At 37.9% G+C, this 17,074-nt stretch overlaps 1 protein-coding gene across 9 annotated transcripts in view; it reads right to left on the minus strand.

Annotated features, from left to right (window-relative positions):
• cacna1g (calcium channel, voltage-dependent, T type, alpha 1G subunit) overlaps positions 1 to 17,074 on the minus strand; it is a 294,208-nt gene that overhangs the window by 37,076 nt on the left and 240,058 nt on the right. For 6 of the 9 annotated variants that reach the window (XM_037980627.1, XM_037980628.1, XM_017416143.3 and 3 more), the window contains 5 exons: positions 9,087 to 9,213; positions 8,176 to 8,301; positions 7,214 to 7,303; positions 6,868 to 7,060; positions 5,150 to 5,200 (listed from right to left, as the gene is read on the minus strand). In XM_037980627.1, the coding sequence (XP_037836555.1) occupies positions 5,150 to 5,200; positions 6,868 to 7,060; positions 7,214 to 7,303; positions 8,176 to 8,301; positions 9,087 to 9,213 (587 nt within the window). The remainder of the gene's footprint in view (positions 1 to 5,149; positions 5,201 to 6,867; positions 7,061 to 7,213; positions 7,304 to 8,175; positions 8,302 to 9,086; positions 9,214 to 17,074) is intronic. The other 3 variants (XM_017416147.3, XM_017416146.3, XM_017416156.3) reach the window with 1 other exon arrangement.

Genomic DNA, 17,074 nt, shown 5'->3' on the forward strand with positions numbered 1-17,074 from the left:
CCCACGGTCTCAGGATTATGTGACTGCAGCACTGACCACTGAACTACCGCAGTCCACTAGTGGTTTGAAATGAACTTTTTAAAAAATAAACATCAGCTTCTCTCATGAAATACCAAATTGGCACAGTTTTCTAAAAAGTCATTTTGGTATATGTAGCTAGATTCACTTTCTGATTAGAGATCTTGTCTTCTGGAAGTAATTACACAATTCAATAGATATTTTCGAAAATATACCTAAATCCTTGTTCTACTTGCTGCAATTTAGATTTATGGTTCCTTGGTTTCAAGATATCCAGGGTAGAAACCAAGAAACCATTTTTTAAAATTACTGTATGCTGCCATGAAAAGCAGGCAATTATGTAATTGCCTGGGTATGGGCATATGCTAGTCTGTCTGTTAGCAAACTATCTCATGAACTATAGGACAGATTTTATTAAAACTCTAAGAAAGTAATCATTGGATGTAAATCTACAACTATTTAACTTTTGGACTTAGCCTAATTAAGAATGGTCACAACAGCTAATCAACCATAGTTAACACAAAAATGGCTGAAATTTAGTCAATATTACAGACACTGAACTACAATTTGGCGTGGTAGTGGATTTTGTGAATAGGCAAAAGTTTCCATCATTTCAGCCTTTTGAAGCCCCCAAAATGTTTTTTTTTTATTTGTTCTACAATGGAAAAATCTTGAAATGCTACTCTTACGGGAACTCTAGTTTTTGTAAACAGCCAAACCACAAGATGTCATAGCCCCACCTCTGATCCAATCTATGATCCCAGGCTTGTTCTATTCTTCTTCTTGTCTTTAAAGTTTGTACCCAACTTGCAAAATAAATGTGCATGCTTGTGCCTTGTTTTCTGTTATTAGTGTATTTTGACACATACATGCCTAGAATGGTTACTGTAGCAGTTTTAGTCATTTTTGGTGTTTTCATGTGAAATGAGACATTTCTGGAACAGGTGCCTTGTTTACAAGGATGCTTTTAGTGACTAGAAATAAAAAAAAATACTTTTGAAAAAAAAAAACAGCTTTTCTGTGCTGGCACGGTAGAACAGCGATTAGAGCTGTCACCTCTCAGCAAGAATGTTGCAGGTTCACCTCCTGGCCTGGGGTCTTTCTGAGTAAGGTTTACATGTTCTACCTGTGCATGTGTGGGATATTTCCAGGTACTCTGTTTTTTTTGTTTTTTTTTCCAAAAACGTGTGTCAGGTTAATTTGCAACTCTAAATTGTCCCTGTGAGATTGTGAATGGTTGTTTGTTTTTATGTAGCCCTATGATGGACTTGTGATCTTTCCAGGGTGTCCCCCTTATATCTCTTAAATTTAGGTCATGTAGCAAAGTTCAAAGTTTTCATATGCAAAAAAAAAATGCAAACGTGAATAAAAAATGATGTATTTATAATAAACAAGCGGAGCTAAGCCTGGCGGCAGGCTCAGCAAAGCCTGGCGACCCGCCAGGCTTATACTACGCTGGGGGAAACCCTGGTTAAACTTTGTGTATGAGCTTCAGAATGAAAATCCACATTTTAGATTCTGGGATCCAGATGTCTATAAATTGCAGTGATCGTTTTGATTCTCTTCACTTTAATTTTTAAAACTTTATAAAATATTTTTGCTAAATAATTTTCAAAACAGCTCTTTTCCATTTCAGTTCTGCGATGTGTTTTCAAACTACTCAGTGTCCATGATTACTGGCTGGGGTCTTTTTGCCTCTCAGTGGGAAGATCTCCAATGCAAGACATCTGTCATTGTCATGTTTTCTTTGTTGGTCGCAATAAATTAAACATCTACAGGTTTTTTTTTCTAAAAGGATTAAATATGAAGATGACAAAGACAGAAACTCTGCTTTATTTATTAGGGTAAATATAGCACACATTCAGTTGTTTAAAGCTTTTATTCTTTAATAGAATTACTATTGGGGTGAGATATGAAATTATGAATGTATTTAGGCTGCGGTTGACCCATCCCAAGCTGTTTGCAATACAGTGTTGACCTGCTGAACCTGTTTGGGAATTGGAGAACGCATCTGCTACCAAAGTAGAGCACAACAGTTTTCTAAGAGGGACTTTTCAAGGTGTACAGACACACACACAATAATTAAAAACACAAGTAAAATGTATTCCCTACACAATCAAAACGCACACAGGAAAGTGTAATTCTGCAGACCGTGTTTCTAAGTGACTGTTGCACACAGCAGCCTATAAAGTAATACAGCCACTCTAGAGCATCATTACCACGATGGAAGAAGCTGTTTATCAAAATACCCAGAATGTCATGTCTGTGATCGATTCCTTAAGTTGAAGTGACAAGGGGAACAGCAGAATGCATGGCTCAACACGAGTCAACTCCAGTAAGGAGACACTTCGCACTGACCCTGAGAGGAACAAGGCATGTCCTGAATGTTGAGATGATGGGATGTTTCTGTAGTCTGTTACAGTAGGTGCTCTCAGTTTTCATGTCTGCTTCAGTGTATGATGTAGACTTTTTATGTGTTTTTATACAATTATTACAGCTGTCTTTGACCCGTTAAATTTACTTTTCAAACATCTTCTCTAATGTCTGTCTGTGTTAGTGATTTTGAGCTGTCAACTGGTGCATGTCCAGTCACATTTATGATGTTATGAATGAACATCGCTTTGGTTTAGTATTAGTAACATTTAAAATAATGACATTTTGATATTTTTCCTTTCTAAGAAAATAAATATTGATTTTTGTTATTGCCTACCACCATGAAAGTGTATTTATGTGTGTGTGTGTGTGTTTGTCTGTTTTTGCAGATATTGAGCTAAAATTTGGTGTGGAAGTAGCTGAGACTTTTCTCCATCACATTCTTTAAATGCTAAATGGTCGCACAAGATCTTTTTTTAAAACTATATCATTGTTGTCATTGTAGTCAACCCTGTTTGTCTGTTAGCAAAATATCTCATGAACCACCGAACATATTTAAATAAAACTCTCAAAAGGTACATCTAGAACTGTTTAACTTTGGGAGTCAATCCATTTCAAGATTGCCACCACAGCTAATCAATATTAACCAACCCCAAAATGATGAGGCCTCAAATTTACAGATACTGAGCTAAAGTTTAATGTGGTTATACCTGAGAATCATCCTCAGCACACAGTCTGCACATGAGACCTTGCAATATCAGATGAGCATGCAAAAAATGTTATTTTCAAGGTTTTACCAAAATGGCTACAACTCTGTCATTTCCCAACATGAGCTGATCTGTTTGTGCAATCTTGCTATCCTATCTGCTTCTACCTGCGTTCATCTGGAGACAAAATTATGCACTTCCTCCATCCTCCTGCCTTCTTTTTTTTCTCCCCTCATTTCATGTTTTGCAGACTGCTGCTCCAGCACAGTGCAAGGTAAAGATAAGACTCAGTGTGCATGGCCCTGGGACATATTAAGTGCATCTACTCACACACAGCAACCTTACTCATGGTGCGTTAACTGCCCCAAAACAATAGCACACATTACATATTATGTGATGACTTTGTTTTATGTGTTTTTTTCCATTATTACCAGTTCAGTAATTACATTTAGGTACAACTAATCTAAGAATCTGTCCCCAGAAGCAAAATGATGCACTGAATGAACTGGCTGTGTGAGCTCTCTCTCAGACAGTTATCTACACTGAGAAAGAAAGATGATCTGGGGATGAGATGGCTGCTCTTGCATATTTTACAACCTGTTCTGAAGCCATCTGCTCCCTGACATACTGACATTATATAAATATACACACAGACACAAGCATTTGACTGAACACTCAAATTTCCCATTCAACAATTAAATACACAGCCAAAAGTCACATTAACAATTTTATATCAATAAGATTGTCCTTTTCAAAGACACCTTTTAGCAGCTTTTATTTATTATAACAGTATCATTCTCAGAATGTCATAACAACCAATTTGGACAATGCCAAGAACTAGTCATTTAGTTCAAACAAGCCTGATGTGACCTTTAAGGCTCCAGCATACTCCATAAGAAGTCAAGAAGTTGGTTTGCAGTCACATGGTTGTGAGTCGTTTATTTTCGCACAGACCTTTCATAGCCCACAAGACACGTGGATCAGAACTCCCGGGAAGCTCCTCCTTTAAACGTTAAAATGGGTTTCTTCCCGTTGGCTTCTCAACTCTCCTGTTCTTATCCAGATTTTTTTCCCCCACCAGACATGTTTATTAAACAGACTGAAACAGTACACACCGTTTGCAAATATGATGGTTCACAATAATGATCGAATGAAGGAAGCACCTCCCTACGCTGCCTGGCCGAGGCGCACTTCCTCTCGGCCACCACAGCCACAAAAAGCTGCCTGTGTCTCAGCGTGGTCTTTTTAAGTTCATAGGTTTTCTGGTTTTAAACCAGACATTTGAACAAAGTGTGCAGCAACATAAATTCAACTTTGGTGTTGACCTGGCACACATGATCAGTTTTTTTTGGAATTCCACATTTCTGCTGTTTTTCTTCAAACACATGTAATATTGGTGCGCAGCTTCAAAACTGGCTTACTTGTAGACTAATCCACAGGAAATTGAGATACAACAAAATACAACAGGTTTTTAAAGATCTTGAAATGATCTTAAAAATCACTGAAGTTATGCACATTTGATTTCTGTGATTAGGCGACAGCTTGGAATATCAAACCTTTTATGAAGACAACAACTTCTGATCTACAGAAATGTTTTATCATCAAAAGCCTGAAACTACGTCACAATCTTCCTGCCAAAAATAGAAGCAAGTCTATTTCATAACTAATAAAGTTAAACCTGAAATTGGTGAAAAACTGAAATTGTTCTTTTATGCTTGTCTCTAATGACACAATGCTGTTTGTGCCAGAAATAAACTAAAGTCTTTGTCTCCTGTGGTTGTGGGACAGCGGTGCAGTGCTGTGAACGGTGGATGAATTGCAGGCAGTGTGGAATAGCTGTGAAAGAAAAAGCCATGACAGAGAAAACAGGTAACAGTATGTCCAGTGGACTGAAGGCTGATGGGAGAGAGGCAGGAGGGCGGGGGCGCAGGATGGGACCCTACCTCCCGTGATCACTGAACTTAGAACCCAAGCCACCGTGGCGGGTGGTCGTGGTCAGTGGCAGTGAGGGAGTTTAAAGGAACACACACAACATGCTGGAAACTCTGTACCTTTCAGTGTGCCGTCAGAGAGGGCCCAACTCACCCCCGGAACCATTAAATCTAGAGGAATGAAACCGTGTTAGTTAGAAGCAGAAGAAAGTTAGAAAAGGAAGGATGGCTGAGAGAAAAAAGAGGGAGTTAAAGAGAAAGAAAGAGGGAAAGAGGGATGGAGTAAGGCCAGAAGGAAGCGATGAAAGATTTAGCTGGTTTATTGTTCCTACGTGATGTCTTTCCAGTTATTCTGAGTCCAGGTTTTTGGATTAATAAATTTAGATTAGGAAGAAGGAAGTTGCTGATTTCCTAACCAGAGTTGTCAAAACATAGACACTTAGAGTTACCTAACACACTGTATGCTACTGACATACACATGGATGAACAACCTTGCCTGCTTAGTTCATCATCCAGCTCATAATCAAGGTTTTACCTTTTTGTCACCATGTGTACAAATGGAAAAAAAATTAAAAATCCGTAAAAAAAAACCATAAACCGCACACTAAGACAAAAAAAAAGATTTTTTTTTCATCCAAAAATCCGCCAGAACAAAAACCAAAAACAACCCAAACTTAGAAATGTAAAAGATGAAAGGTGCTGGGCCCCTTGGTACAAAGTTTGCACTTGTATATTGTGTGTGATAGAGGAGTTTTTCAGTTGGCAGATGCCTCCTGTAAAAGGAAGATCATTTTCATCTGTATTTCTCAAGAGCTCAACGGAAACATTGCTGTTTATCAACTAAACTTAACTATAAAAGAATAATCAGTCTTTGAACTTTAAAAAAAACGTTATGTCCACTGCTCCTTATACAAAATTTAAAAAAAAAAGAAAATGAATGTGCCTTTAGAATTAGGGGGTAAAAAACTCAGGCACCAAAATTCAAAAGAAGGCTAGCAAATGCTAGCACTGACATTTTGGGGTTTAGGAAGCAGTGGAAAGAGTAAAAAATCAAAACAAGCAATTTGTCATAAACTCCTATACAGCCACAGAGGAGGGATTCGGGCGGGCAGGTGGGAAATTAGTTCTAGCCCCTACAAACGTCACCTGTCATGCCCTCAGATCTTAGCTGGAGGGCAACTCTTCGTTCCAGATTTTGGTTTTTCCCTACCCCTGCGGCTGTACTAAATCACATGCAGAAGAGAGGAAGGGAGAAGGCTCACCTTATTTTCTGTTATGGTGTTTAAAAAAATCAACATTGTCCTCTCCCTCAGCTCTGTGTATCCACTAACATGCAAGCCCTGTATTTCAGCACCCAATGGGCATGCTCCAATGGGTCATCCCAAGCACAGCATCTACAGTAGACCAGGCAAGGTTACGGAGGTGGGAAAGGGATGGGGGGTGGGGGGTAATTCCAGTGATCAATTCTTCTAACTCTGTAAACTTTTCAGTTCTGGGACCTTTTCTCAATACCCAACTTGCTCAAAGTTTTAGTCTGGGTTTTAGGAAAAGGACCCAAAGTCTGTAGGCTAGTCTAAAGAGCCAGAACAGATGACCACTAGAGTACAACGTGAACTATCCTGAGGGTTTATAAGTTCAGAGGAAAGAGGATTTCCAAGAGGAAGGGAAGGTTCTACCGCAGAGTAGCATCTATAGTCGGTACTAGCTTACTAATTGCATTCTTCTGGATTCGGCCAAACCAAATTAAAAAGCAAAAGAAAAAAAAGGCTCAAGCTTAAATCAAGCAGGACTCAGAAAGATGTGGAAAGATTACAGACCAGCCAGCTCCTTCTCCTTACTCCGTCTCTTTTTCTCCATTCGTTTCAGTCTCTTCTCCTCCCTGCGTTTGGCCTCCTCGGCCTCCTGATGTCGCCGACACTTGTGGAAGTTCTCCACCACCACGCCCACAAACATGTTGAGGACGAAAAAGGCAACGATCAAGAGGAAGGAGATGAAGTACAGCAGCATCCATGGGTTGTGGTTCATTTTTGGCTGCAGGACACAAAAGAATAGATAATATTTTAGATATACAGAAGCCTCAAAATCACTTACAAAGCAGTCTTATTTTTGAAATTCTGAGCAGTAAAGTTATTTACAATTTACTTAGCTATTATCATAAGAATAAACAAATTCAAACACACTTACCTGTTGGTCAACTCCTACAGCATCAAGCCCATTGTACATTATATCCACCCATCCATCTTTTGAAGCCAACACAAAGAGAGACATCAAAGCCTGGAAAAGAAAGATAGGGGAATAAATCTTACAGTAAGTGTAGTCATGAGAAAAAGAAAGTACACTAACTATTAACTCTTAACATGACATAAAGTATAACCTTAGTCAACCAAGTATTACAATTGTGTTGATAGAACCTCAGACAACAATACGAACAATGTTAGAAGAACCTTTTGGTTCTCTAGTTTAGCCTTTCATGATCAGTCCTCTATATCATTGTAGAGCAAGTATGACCCACTCTTCTTTACAACACTGCTTTATGTTATTGGGATTTGCCAGTATTTTGATCCTGCAACATCATTTTAATATATTGAGGCATGGAGTTTGACTGGACAGATGGCCCAACATTTGACTCTTTAGTACTTTGTTATCCAGAAGCCTACAGAGGCCGTCAACTCAATGACTTCAAGTGCTTTAAAATAAAATATTCATCACTCCACCACTCGTTTGACAACTGGTGTGAGTTGTTTGTGCTGATATGCTGTTTGGCTTTCACTAAATGTGTAGTGGATTAAAGCTAAACGTCTTCACTTTTGTTACATCTGTATATTGTGGTCTTGTGGTTTGTTCAAATCCAACTTTACAAGCTGTGCTGCCAAGAGTGGAGGTGTTCATGTTGCAATCCTTCCAAACGATCCATATTTTTTCACAAATAAGGACAATGGCAAAGGACATTTCTCAGAAATGTACACAACTAAAACTTGTTTTTAATCTTCATACTGATCTTACATCAGCAACTAAAAAAAGGTGTACCAACTTTTTTTTAATCAAGATAATATACAGACAAAAAAAAACTGTTCATTATTCTGTATCATTACATTTATTTACTGCATGTCTAATAGTAAGGAACCCTAGTACATTCAAGGTCCTACCTGGCCCAGATTATCAAAGTTGTACTTGTGTCTGACCCATTTGTGGTTGGCTTGCAAACAGTCAGACTTATTGGTGATGTTCCTGACATCACCTCCATCGCACACAAAGAATTTCCCCTTGAAAAGCTGATTAAAAAACAAAGAAAGAGAGAGAACATAACATCCACATTAGCTCAGCAAAATTATGATTGTTGTGTTTGGTTTGAGGGTTCAGTATAATAAAAGCAGATATACACTTGAGAAAATGCACAACTTGTTTGTCGCAAACTGTGAAACTGAGAAATGAACATGTGAATTTTAGGCATCTCTGCCCAGGACAATATTTAAGATGACTGTTTTAGGTTGAGCAACAGTCATTTTGGTTTTAAGGTTTACCAGGATATTATTAGGAACTTGAACACTATTTAAAAATAACTGTGTAATAGACAATATATTGTAAAGAACAAATAAAACACAAAGATTAAGAAATGACCATATTTGAATTGACATTGCCAACATTTTGAATATAACTTAAAGCCTTTACAGTGACTGAATAATTCACGCACTGCTTTATGTTATCCTCACAGCTGTTAACTCTTGATGGTTTTTCTTGGGCAGATGGTTTAAAGACATTAAAAGACTGATGAATAATAAGCAGAGGCAAACACTGCGTCAGGACCACTGAGCTAGTTGGCACAAATTGGTCCTTAGATTGGAAGCTATTCAGTTTTCATCGAAACTAGATAATTACAAGTAAGCGTAAATGGAAACACTTCTTTTTGTCAAAGTGTCACAATGTATTTCCACCCAAAGCAAGCCAGAAGATTGTGAAGAACTGGAAACATTTGTCCTCTCAAACGGATGCATCACCTTATGAGCAGACAGCTTCTTCTTGTCCCTCTTGTCCCCAGCTACACACCCTTTCCTCTCACCTGTACTCCCAGGATTCCGAAGATAATGAAGAAGGCACAGCAGATGACCACAATGTTGCCGATGGGCTTTAGTGACGACATCAGCGTCTCAACCACTAGCTTCAGCCCCGGGGCTCTGCTGATCACACTGGAACATGACATATAACTGGGTGTTAGTGCACTCTGTGTGTGTGTGGTTTAGAGAATGTGTGTTAGGGTAGGACACAGTTAGGACACAACTGTACAGAAAAGACCAGATGGAAAAAGGATGCCTGCAGCGCTGTAACTCATCACCTCCTCCCACTCCGTCACACATACACATTCACATATGCATCCTGTCATTTTTATTAATTCCCATTTGTTTACCTCAGTTTCAGTCAAGGTAACTTTCAAAATCTAAACATTTGCTCACAGATTACTTTTGCTCACCTTTGACTCTTTCTGTACCCCTTTTTATTGCTTGTTGCCAAAGGCAAAAGGGTGGTAATGTTTTTGCTTGTCTCTGTGTGGGTGTGTTGGCAAAATATCCCATGAACTATTGGAGATATTTTAATGAAACTCTCAGAAAGTAATCATTGGATGCACGTCTACAACTGAGATAAGCTATTGAGTCAACCCCGATCAAGATGGCCGCAACAGCTAACGAACGTAGCAAACATAAAAATATCTACAAATCTAATTTTAGTTATATTGAGCAAAATTTTGTTGTGGTAGAAGCTGAGTCATTTCCAACACCTACTCCAGACACTATATATTGCAAAACATCTTTGCCTAAAACTTTGGCATTAACTGTTGAAGTCAACCTTGTCTGTTCTTTAGCAAAATATCTCATGAACCTATTTTGACCAAAATCTGACAAAAACCTTGAGTGGTTGTAATGTGGGATTTTTGAAGATCTTCCTGTCATTAATGAAACCGGGACAATTTAACAAAGTGACTTCCAGGCTATACAATGGAATTCAGCTCTTCGAACAAGGGAATACGGACTACATCAGGAAGAAGTGGGAGGCCGGACTAAACAAACTGATCCCAAAAACATATGCCAAATTCAGTGGACCTTCACATCATCAAATGCATGGCGAGAGTTCTGTTGGAAGAACATTGTGAGGTTTTTCACCACACCGATTCAGAAAAGACATCTAGGCAGTGAATATTTCTGCTGGAGACTGTGTGGGACTAAGGGAGCCACACATGAGCATATTTTTTGGGGAGGCCATGTGTTTGGACGTTTCTGGGAGGAATTCCACAATCGCAGAGGATATGTCTTTGGAGTTAAGATGCCTTTTAAATGCACTACTATGTACATGGGTGATGTACAACAGAAGTTGAATAGAAATGACAGAAAAATGTTTGGTCTACTTATGGCAGCCAGTAAAAAGGCTATCACGCAAAAATGAAGAACCACCTACCATCACCTACCATTGAAGTATGGCTTGTTATTGTGAATGAAATTTATATAATGGAAAAGATCACATTTTCTCTCATGATTCATAAAAATAAATGTATAGAATTTGGTCACCCTTATTTTATGATGTTGTACTGTGTTTGTAGCAAGGTATCTGGTTGTTAAGTAAACCTCTCCACCATTTCATTTGTTTCATTTTGTTCGATGGTGCTTTCTCGTTCTTTTATTTGCTGCAACCAGCTATATGCTTTTGAATTGTCAAATCACCAGCAAAAGAAATAAAAAGAAAAGTAAAAAAAAAAAACAACAACTCATGAACCACTGGACAGATTTTATTAAAACTCTAAGAAGAAATCTTTTAATGAACATCTACAGCTCATTACATTTTGGAGTCAACCAAATTCAAAGTAGCAGCTCATCAACATTAATCAACACAAAAATGGTTATAACTTTGTCAGATTTACAGATATTGAGCTACGGTTTGATGTGGTAGAAGCTGAGAGTCATCCTCGCATAAGACTTACTTTCACGTGTCTTTCCTTTTACAGTTGAAGAAACAGATACATCTAATTAAGCCAAGGCACTGATGAGAACGTGTAATTAGTGCCAGCACGGCACCTGGCATCGCTCTGCACTGCAGCTGAGCTTCCCTGTATGGTGAAACCCGAAGCACACGTGCTGCAGTGTATAAAACCTGATGGAAAAACAATTATCTATGTAGGCTTTCAAACACACCAACAAACAAAATATGTTCAGAAACACCAACACGATGGACAATATAACCCGTAAAGGGAGTAAAGAAACTAAGCAGTGACGAAGATCTTTATGATGAAGATCAGCCCCATTTTTATCTCATGTCTGCTGTGTATGATCTCTATTGCACAGACAGTTAAGTGAAGAAAGACTCTATAGCCCAATCAGAGCAGACATGAGATAATAAGGAGTCAGGGTCGACAGAAGTCACACCAATCAATGTGTCTGTTTAGAAAACACTGAGCTGATAGCTACACTTCATCAATTCACTCCTCTTGGAAAACTCCCCTGATTGGAGGTTCACTCCTGACCTACAGTGGTGCCACTTCTGATCTACAGAGGGCACTAGTGCTCAAGAACTACATGTCCCCTTTTTTGGGAACCACACTCCCACACTGTATATTCTCAGGCATCTAAAGATTCAGAGCAGAACAAGACGGAGTTTTCTCCTGAAGAGTTTGCTCATCATTTTAAGCATAAATGTCTTCATAAAGAATGAAAATTGAAAAAGGTTTGTTGAAATTCTCTTTTGTCACAGAAAGTATGTTTATGATAATGCTTTAGTGATGTTTTATACCTACTTTGACTTCTGTCTCCTTTTGTTTTACAAAAAAAAGTCTTTTTGAGCAGATCATAAAGTTGTTGATATGGCTTAGTCATCCAGGACATGGCAAACCATAAGAGAAGAGGTTGACTGATTTTATTTTTCTATGGATCTACAGATCTTCAGAAATCAGGGCAGTCAAAATAAAAAAAAAAAACACTGATATTCTTTTATTATTATTATTTCTAGCCAATATGTAGTTTTGATTTAACAAAGACATAACATAATCACTTAGCTCAAACAGTTGTTTTACAACATAATATTCTTCCTTAAAAAAATAAAATATAAAATAAATAGTGGGCTAAAGTAAGCCGTTTGTAGCAGCTTCTGCTGCATCTTCATCTTTGGTAATCAATTTGGTATGCATAAGTTTAGCTGATTGCTAATTTAAAATAAAAAGTAAATACTGTATAAGCCAAAGAAACTGATCAGCCAAACATTTGGTGTATCTCTACAAAACAGTTTTTTTTAAAAAGGGCGACTGGACTTTTCAGTTTTTGATGTTTTGCTTCTCATTTGAAAAACCTTTTTTTATTATTATTCAAACTAAAAAGTATGGCATTCCAAGCTTTTAAACTGTGTAGTGATTTGTATGTGAGCTGAATTCACATACAAATCACTCTCCCTCCCCTCCCTCCTGTGTGGTTGTTATGGTCTTTGTTAGCCTGGTTAAAGCCAGTATCTCCAGTTGGCGACGAGTTGGAGACTTCAAATTGCAAAAAAATGAGCAAAATATTAGTTGTAGTCTCAGTGAACTCTGACTGGTTGTGACCAAGTGATATTTTGTGCAGCCTATTTTTGAAAATTGTGGCCTATTATTGCGTGTACATTATTTTGTAGACCACTCACATCATACCCACTTCAGGCCGCTTTGTTAAAGTTGCCTAAAATGACCCTGAGATTACTTTGAAACTAAATTTGGCTTGCAGATATTTATGTTCACAATTTAAGCAGTTTGTGAACTAGCGGCCAACAGCCGCATCCTACACGTCAGATGTTTTGGTCACATGCCTGTAGGTGTGAGGTGGAATTACTGGGAAATAGATTGAACAGGTTTATGCTCACTGTACTGAATAGTTGCTGAGTTTGTGTTTGAGTGTTTAACCCTTTGGGTAAACCAGCTTGTACCTGAGGGTACTGATTGGTTTGAAAAGCACTAGTGTGTTGTGTTTGGAGAAAATTCTTCTTAGACACTCCAGCAACATCTTTGGATCTGTTCTTCTTTTTCCTCCCTTTTTCAGTTCTGTGAAGTGTTTTCCAGATGTACTGTCTGACTTAACAAATGCCCATTTAAGATACCCACAAGTTGAAGTAACTTAATATAGCTTAAAAGCACGGGACGTTGCCTCCTTTTAGTTTGAATTGAAAAAGCTCCTTGGATGTGCAGTAATTTGTCTTAAAACCAAATTGCTCCTTTCCTTAGATCATGTCTTATTTTTCAGTTTTTTGTTTCACATGGATTAAGTACAGTAACAAAGGACAAACGAGCCTCTCAATCTTCTCTGATGGTGCTGGACACACAATGCAAAGGTTTTGTATTTGTAATATCTATTTGCATACAACTCTGAATGGAGGATGAGTGATTGAAGCGGGAGGGAGACAAAGTTTGCACTCATCTAATCAACCTTTCTGCATAATTTCTGCAGCTCACAGCATGTCCTTGTTTTGTGTGCAACACAACAAAGCAGGGAGGAGAGCGCTGCGATGCTCAACACCTGGGGCACCCGCCTCTCTCCACCGCCAGATATATCGTTCACGTGGGGGAATGGGAACAACAAGTAGGGTAATAAGAGGGAGGAGTGTTGAAAGCGTGCAAACTCTGAGTGTGATTAAGTGACGCAGAGACACGGGAATCAGAAATAGAAGCAGGAGAGGAAGGCTGATGTGAAGCAGGAAGAGAGAAGGAATAAAAAGTTAGATTGTTAACTTTTTTCAAGTTTTTTTGACTTAGTTTCTCTATATCCTAAATAAATGTGCTGTTTCTTTTATAGCATTTGACATTGAAAAACTTCAGAGTATGTGCTGCAAATGACTCTCAGCTACTACCACACCACGTCTGAGCTTAATATTTGTAAAGCTGTCTAAGTTATAACTTTTTTTGTGTCAATTAATATTGATTAGCCGTGGAAGTTGTCTCGATTTAGATCAACTCCAAAAGTTAATCAGTTGTTGATGTACATTAAATGACTACTTTCTGAGCATTTTTTTTCATCATCTGTCCAGTAGTTCATGAGATATTTTGCGAACAGACAAACAAAGTTAACTCCAAGAGTTAATGCTCAAGTTTTTAGCAAAGCTCTTGTGCAATGAGTAGTACTTGAAGTATGTGTTGTAAATCATTCTCAGCTGCAACCACATCAAATTCTAGCTTGATACCTGCAAAATTGACAAAACTGAAGTATTTTTTTCTGCTTTCTAAATTCAGTTGGCTGTGACAGCCATGTTGAATGTGGTTGGGTTCAAAAAGTAAATCAGTTATAGAGGTACATCCAATAAATATTTCCAGAAAGTTTCATTAAAATCTGCTCAATGTTTCTTGATATATTTTGTTAACAGAAAGACTTGACTCCAAATAGGTAATGACAAGATTTTGGCATAGATCTGGCTAAACCTGTTAGTGCTTAGAATATGTGTTGGGGATCAGTATTGGCCATTGCCACACTAAATTTTAGGTTGGAATGTGTAAAATTGACAGAGTTATAGCAATTTTTTCTTATCTAATGATGATAAGCTGTGGTGGCTCTCCTGATTTGTATCGACTTTAAAAGTTAATAAGTTGTAGATACACATCCAATGATTACTTTCTGCAGGTTTTGGTAAAATTTGTCCAGCAACTCATGAGATATTGTGGTGACAAACACAAACAAAACAACAACAATAAAAAACAGGCAAAAACCTTCCACGGCAGACAATAACAACTTGAAGAGCGAATGGAAAATGTCTGAAAAAAAGAAATAAAGAGTGACAACACAGCTAATTCCTGAAAATCTAAGATCAACTATGCTTTCTAAAGCTCAATGACGATTTGAGACGTACTTTTGTTATAATCTAAGCTGACAAAATGTTTCACTTTTGATGTATAAACTATGTAAGAGGTGTCAAAAGAACCAAGATCAAATGAAATGTTAAAGCTGCTGCAAAAGGCTCATTAGGGTTTCTATGGTAACCACACACCTGTGTTTCTCACTCTGTGACAGCCCTCTTCATAAGAGAGGACTGAAAAGTTAAGTTGTATTGAAATTAGTCCTGAACTGTAAGCAGTAGGACTGTCTGCTTGTAACATGATTTTTTGTCTGTGTCTGCAGTGGTTTTTAGAGGTGATATCACAGGTTTAAAAAGACCCTTCACCTCCACTTTAATATATATATATATTAAAATAAAAGGTTTCAGAAACAATGGAGGTCAGTGAGAGTTTGGATGTGTCCAATTTGCCCTTTAGGGGGATCTGAGAGACAATAAATCCTTTAGCAGTGGGAGACACTTAAATAATATCACTCTTATAAATGTTTTCACTGTTTGTGTTGGGTTGCTGGACACAGATTGGTCTTTATTTTATGATTCTAAAGGTGATTGGACAATTTTCTTGATTTCAGTCTATTTTTTAATAATCAGAGGCTGATGAAACACTGTGTTTTATTGTTTTACCAAGATCAAATAAAAGGAATATGTGAATCTGTTTTTTAAAAAAAAGTTATTTATATTTTTTCTTAATTTCAGTTAAATTTGACTCATTTTATTTTAGTCATGTTAAGGGTGCCTGGAGATTCTCTCCGAGGGTGGGGTGGGGTATCATGAAAAGTTTAGGAATTATTGTACATATGACAAAACCTTATTGAATTAACAGTTCAAATATGTAAAGTCCAACTTTCTGTGGCACATTTATACTTTGATTATTGTTTCTACTCTGAAGTATGCCTGAGCTATAGAGCTCCAAAGAGGCCTGGGGTAGTCTCCCTTGTTTTGCCAAAATCCCATTTTTGTCAATGAATACATTTTTCACTGTTTCATCTGTGTGGTGACGCATTGCTATCAAAAGTACAAGCACACAATTCCTGATTGTGCTCCATGAATTGATGTTTTTTTTTTTTTTTTTTTTTTTCCAAGTTGTGAGCAGCGTACTACAACAAAAGCAAAATAATTAAGAAGACCAAAACAACTGAATAGTAGTAACTGTGCTTCAGTGGTTCTGCATCCTTCATAATTACATGGTAATTTCATTAAAACTGCCAGATTTACTAACAATAGGGGTCAGAAAATGCATGAGAGTTAGCACATTAGCTACCCAGCGGAAGGCTCTGGATAATTACATCATCATCAGGTGATGAATGAGTTCAAAATCTGATCCGACAGAGGTTGACCACAGTGGGATTTACCAACAAACGTGCCTAATGATAAGTCATGACCTCACAACTAAAAAGCTGTAGGAATCAGGCTGCCTATGATAAAGCCCGAGATGTTGTTAGGTAAATAAAAAATGGGTAAATGGACACAACAAGTTTGGGGAGGGGTATCTGGGTGACACTGAAGACATAAAGGTGCCACTTGATGACAGAGGGTGCTAACTTGTCAGCTCTCCCTTAGGCCAGCCTTCAGGTCGGGTTGTGAGCCTGATGATAAATGACTTCATAGGTGTGTGTGTGTTTGTGTGTGCTCTGTTAAACAAAGCTGATGAATCATTCTGTCACACACACAGATGCTCACGGACCCCTATAGACCTCATCTTCCTGCGTTACAGGATACCATCATTATTATCTTTACAGAGAAGCAAACGGCACAAAACTCTACATGAATGGAAAGACTCAACTGCTCGTTGCACTCTCGCTCACACAATCTGTACAGCAAACAACGCACAGGCACACTGATCTTACTGTACGTGTCTCAACTCATATTGCAAAAACTACAATAGATTCCTCAACCTTGGTTTTCTAAAGAAAAAAAAAAACAAGCTGTCATACAACACCCACTGCCATGGATTTGGATGATTGTTGATTGATACTTATTCACATACCAGTGTCAGCAGCACAACACTGCTACAGGGGGAAAACACAGACAACTCATATCTAGTTTACACACTCTGGCACAATGGAACAGGGGCGACGGCAACGAGATGCTAAACATACAGGTGCTGGTCATAAAATTAGAATATCATGAAAAAGTAGATTGATTTCAGTAATTCCATTTAAAAAGTGAAACTTGTATATTATATTCATACATTACATACAAACTCATATATTTCAAATGTTTATT

The sequence above is a fragment of the Kryptolebias marmoratus genome, linkage group LG17 (genome assembly GCF_001649575.2).
Source record: "Kryptolebias marmoratus isolate JLee-2015 linkage group LG17, ASM164957v2, whole genome shotgun sequence".
NCBI lineage: Eukaryota > Metazoa > Chordata > Actinopteri > Cyprinodontiformes > Rivulidae > Kryptolebias > Kryptolebias marmoratus.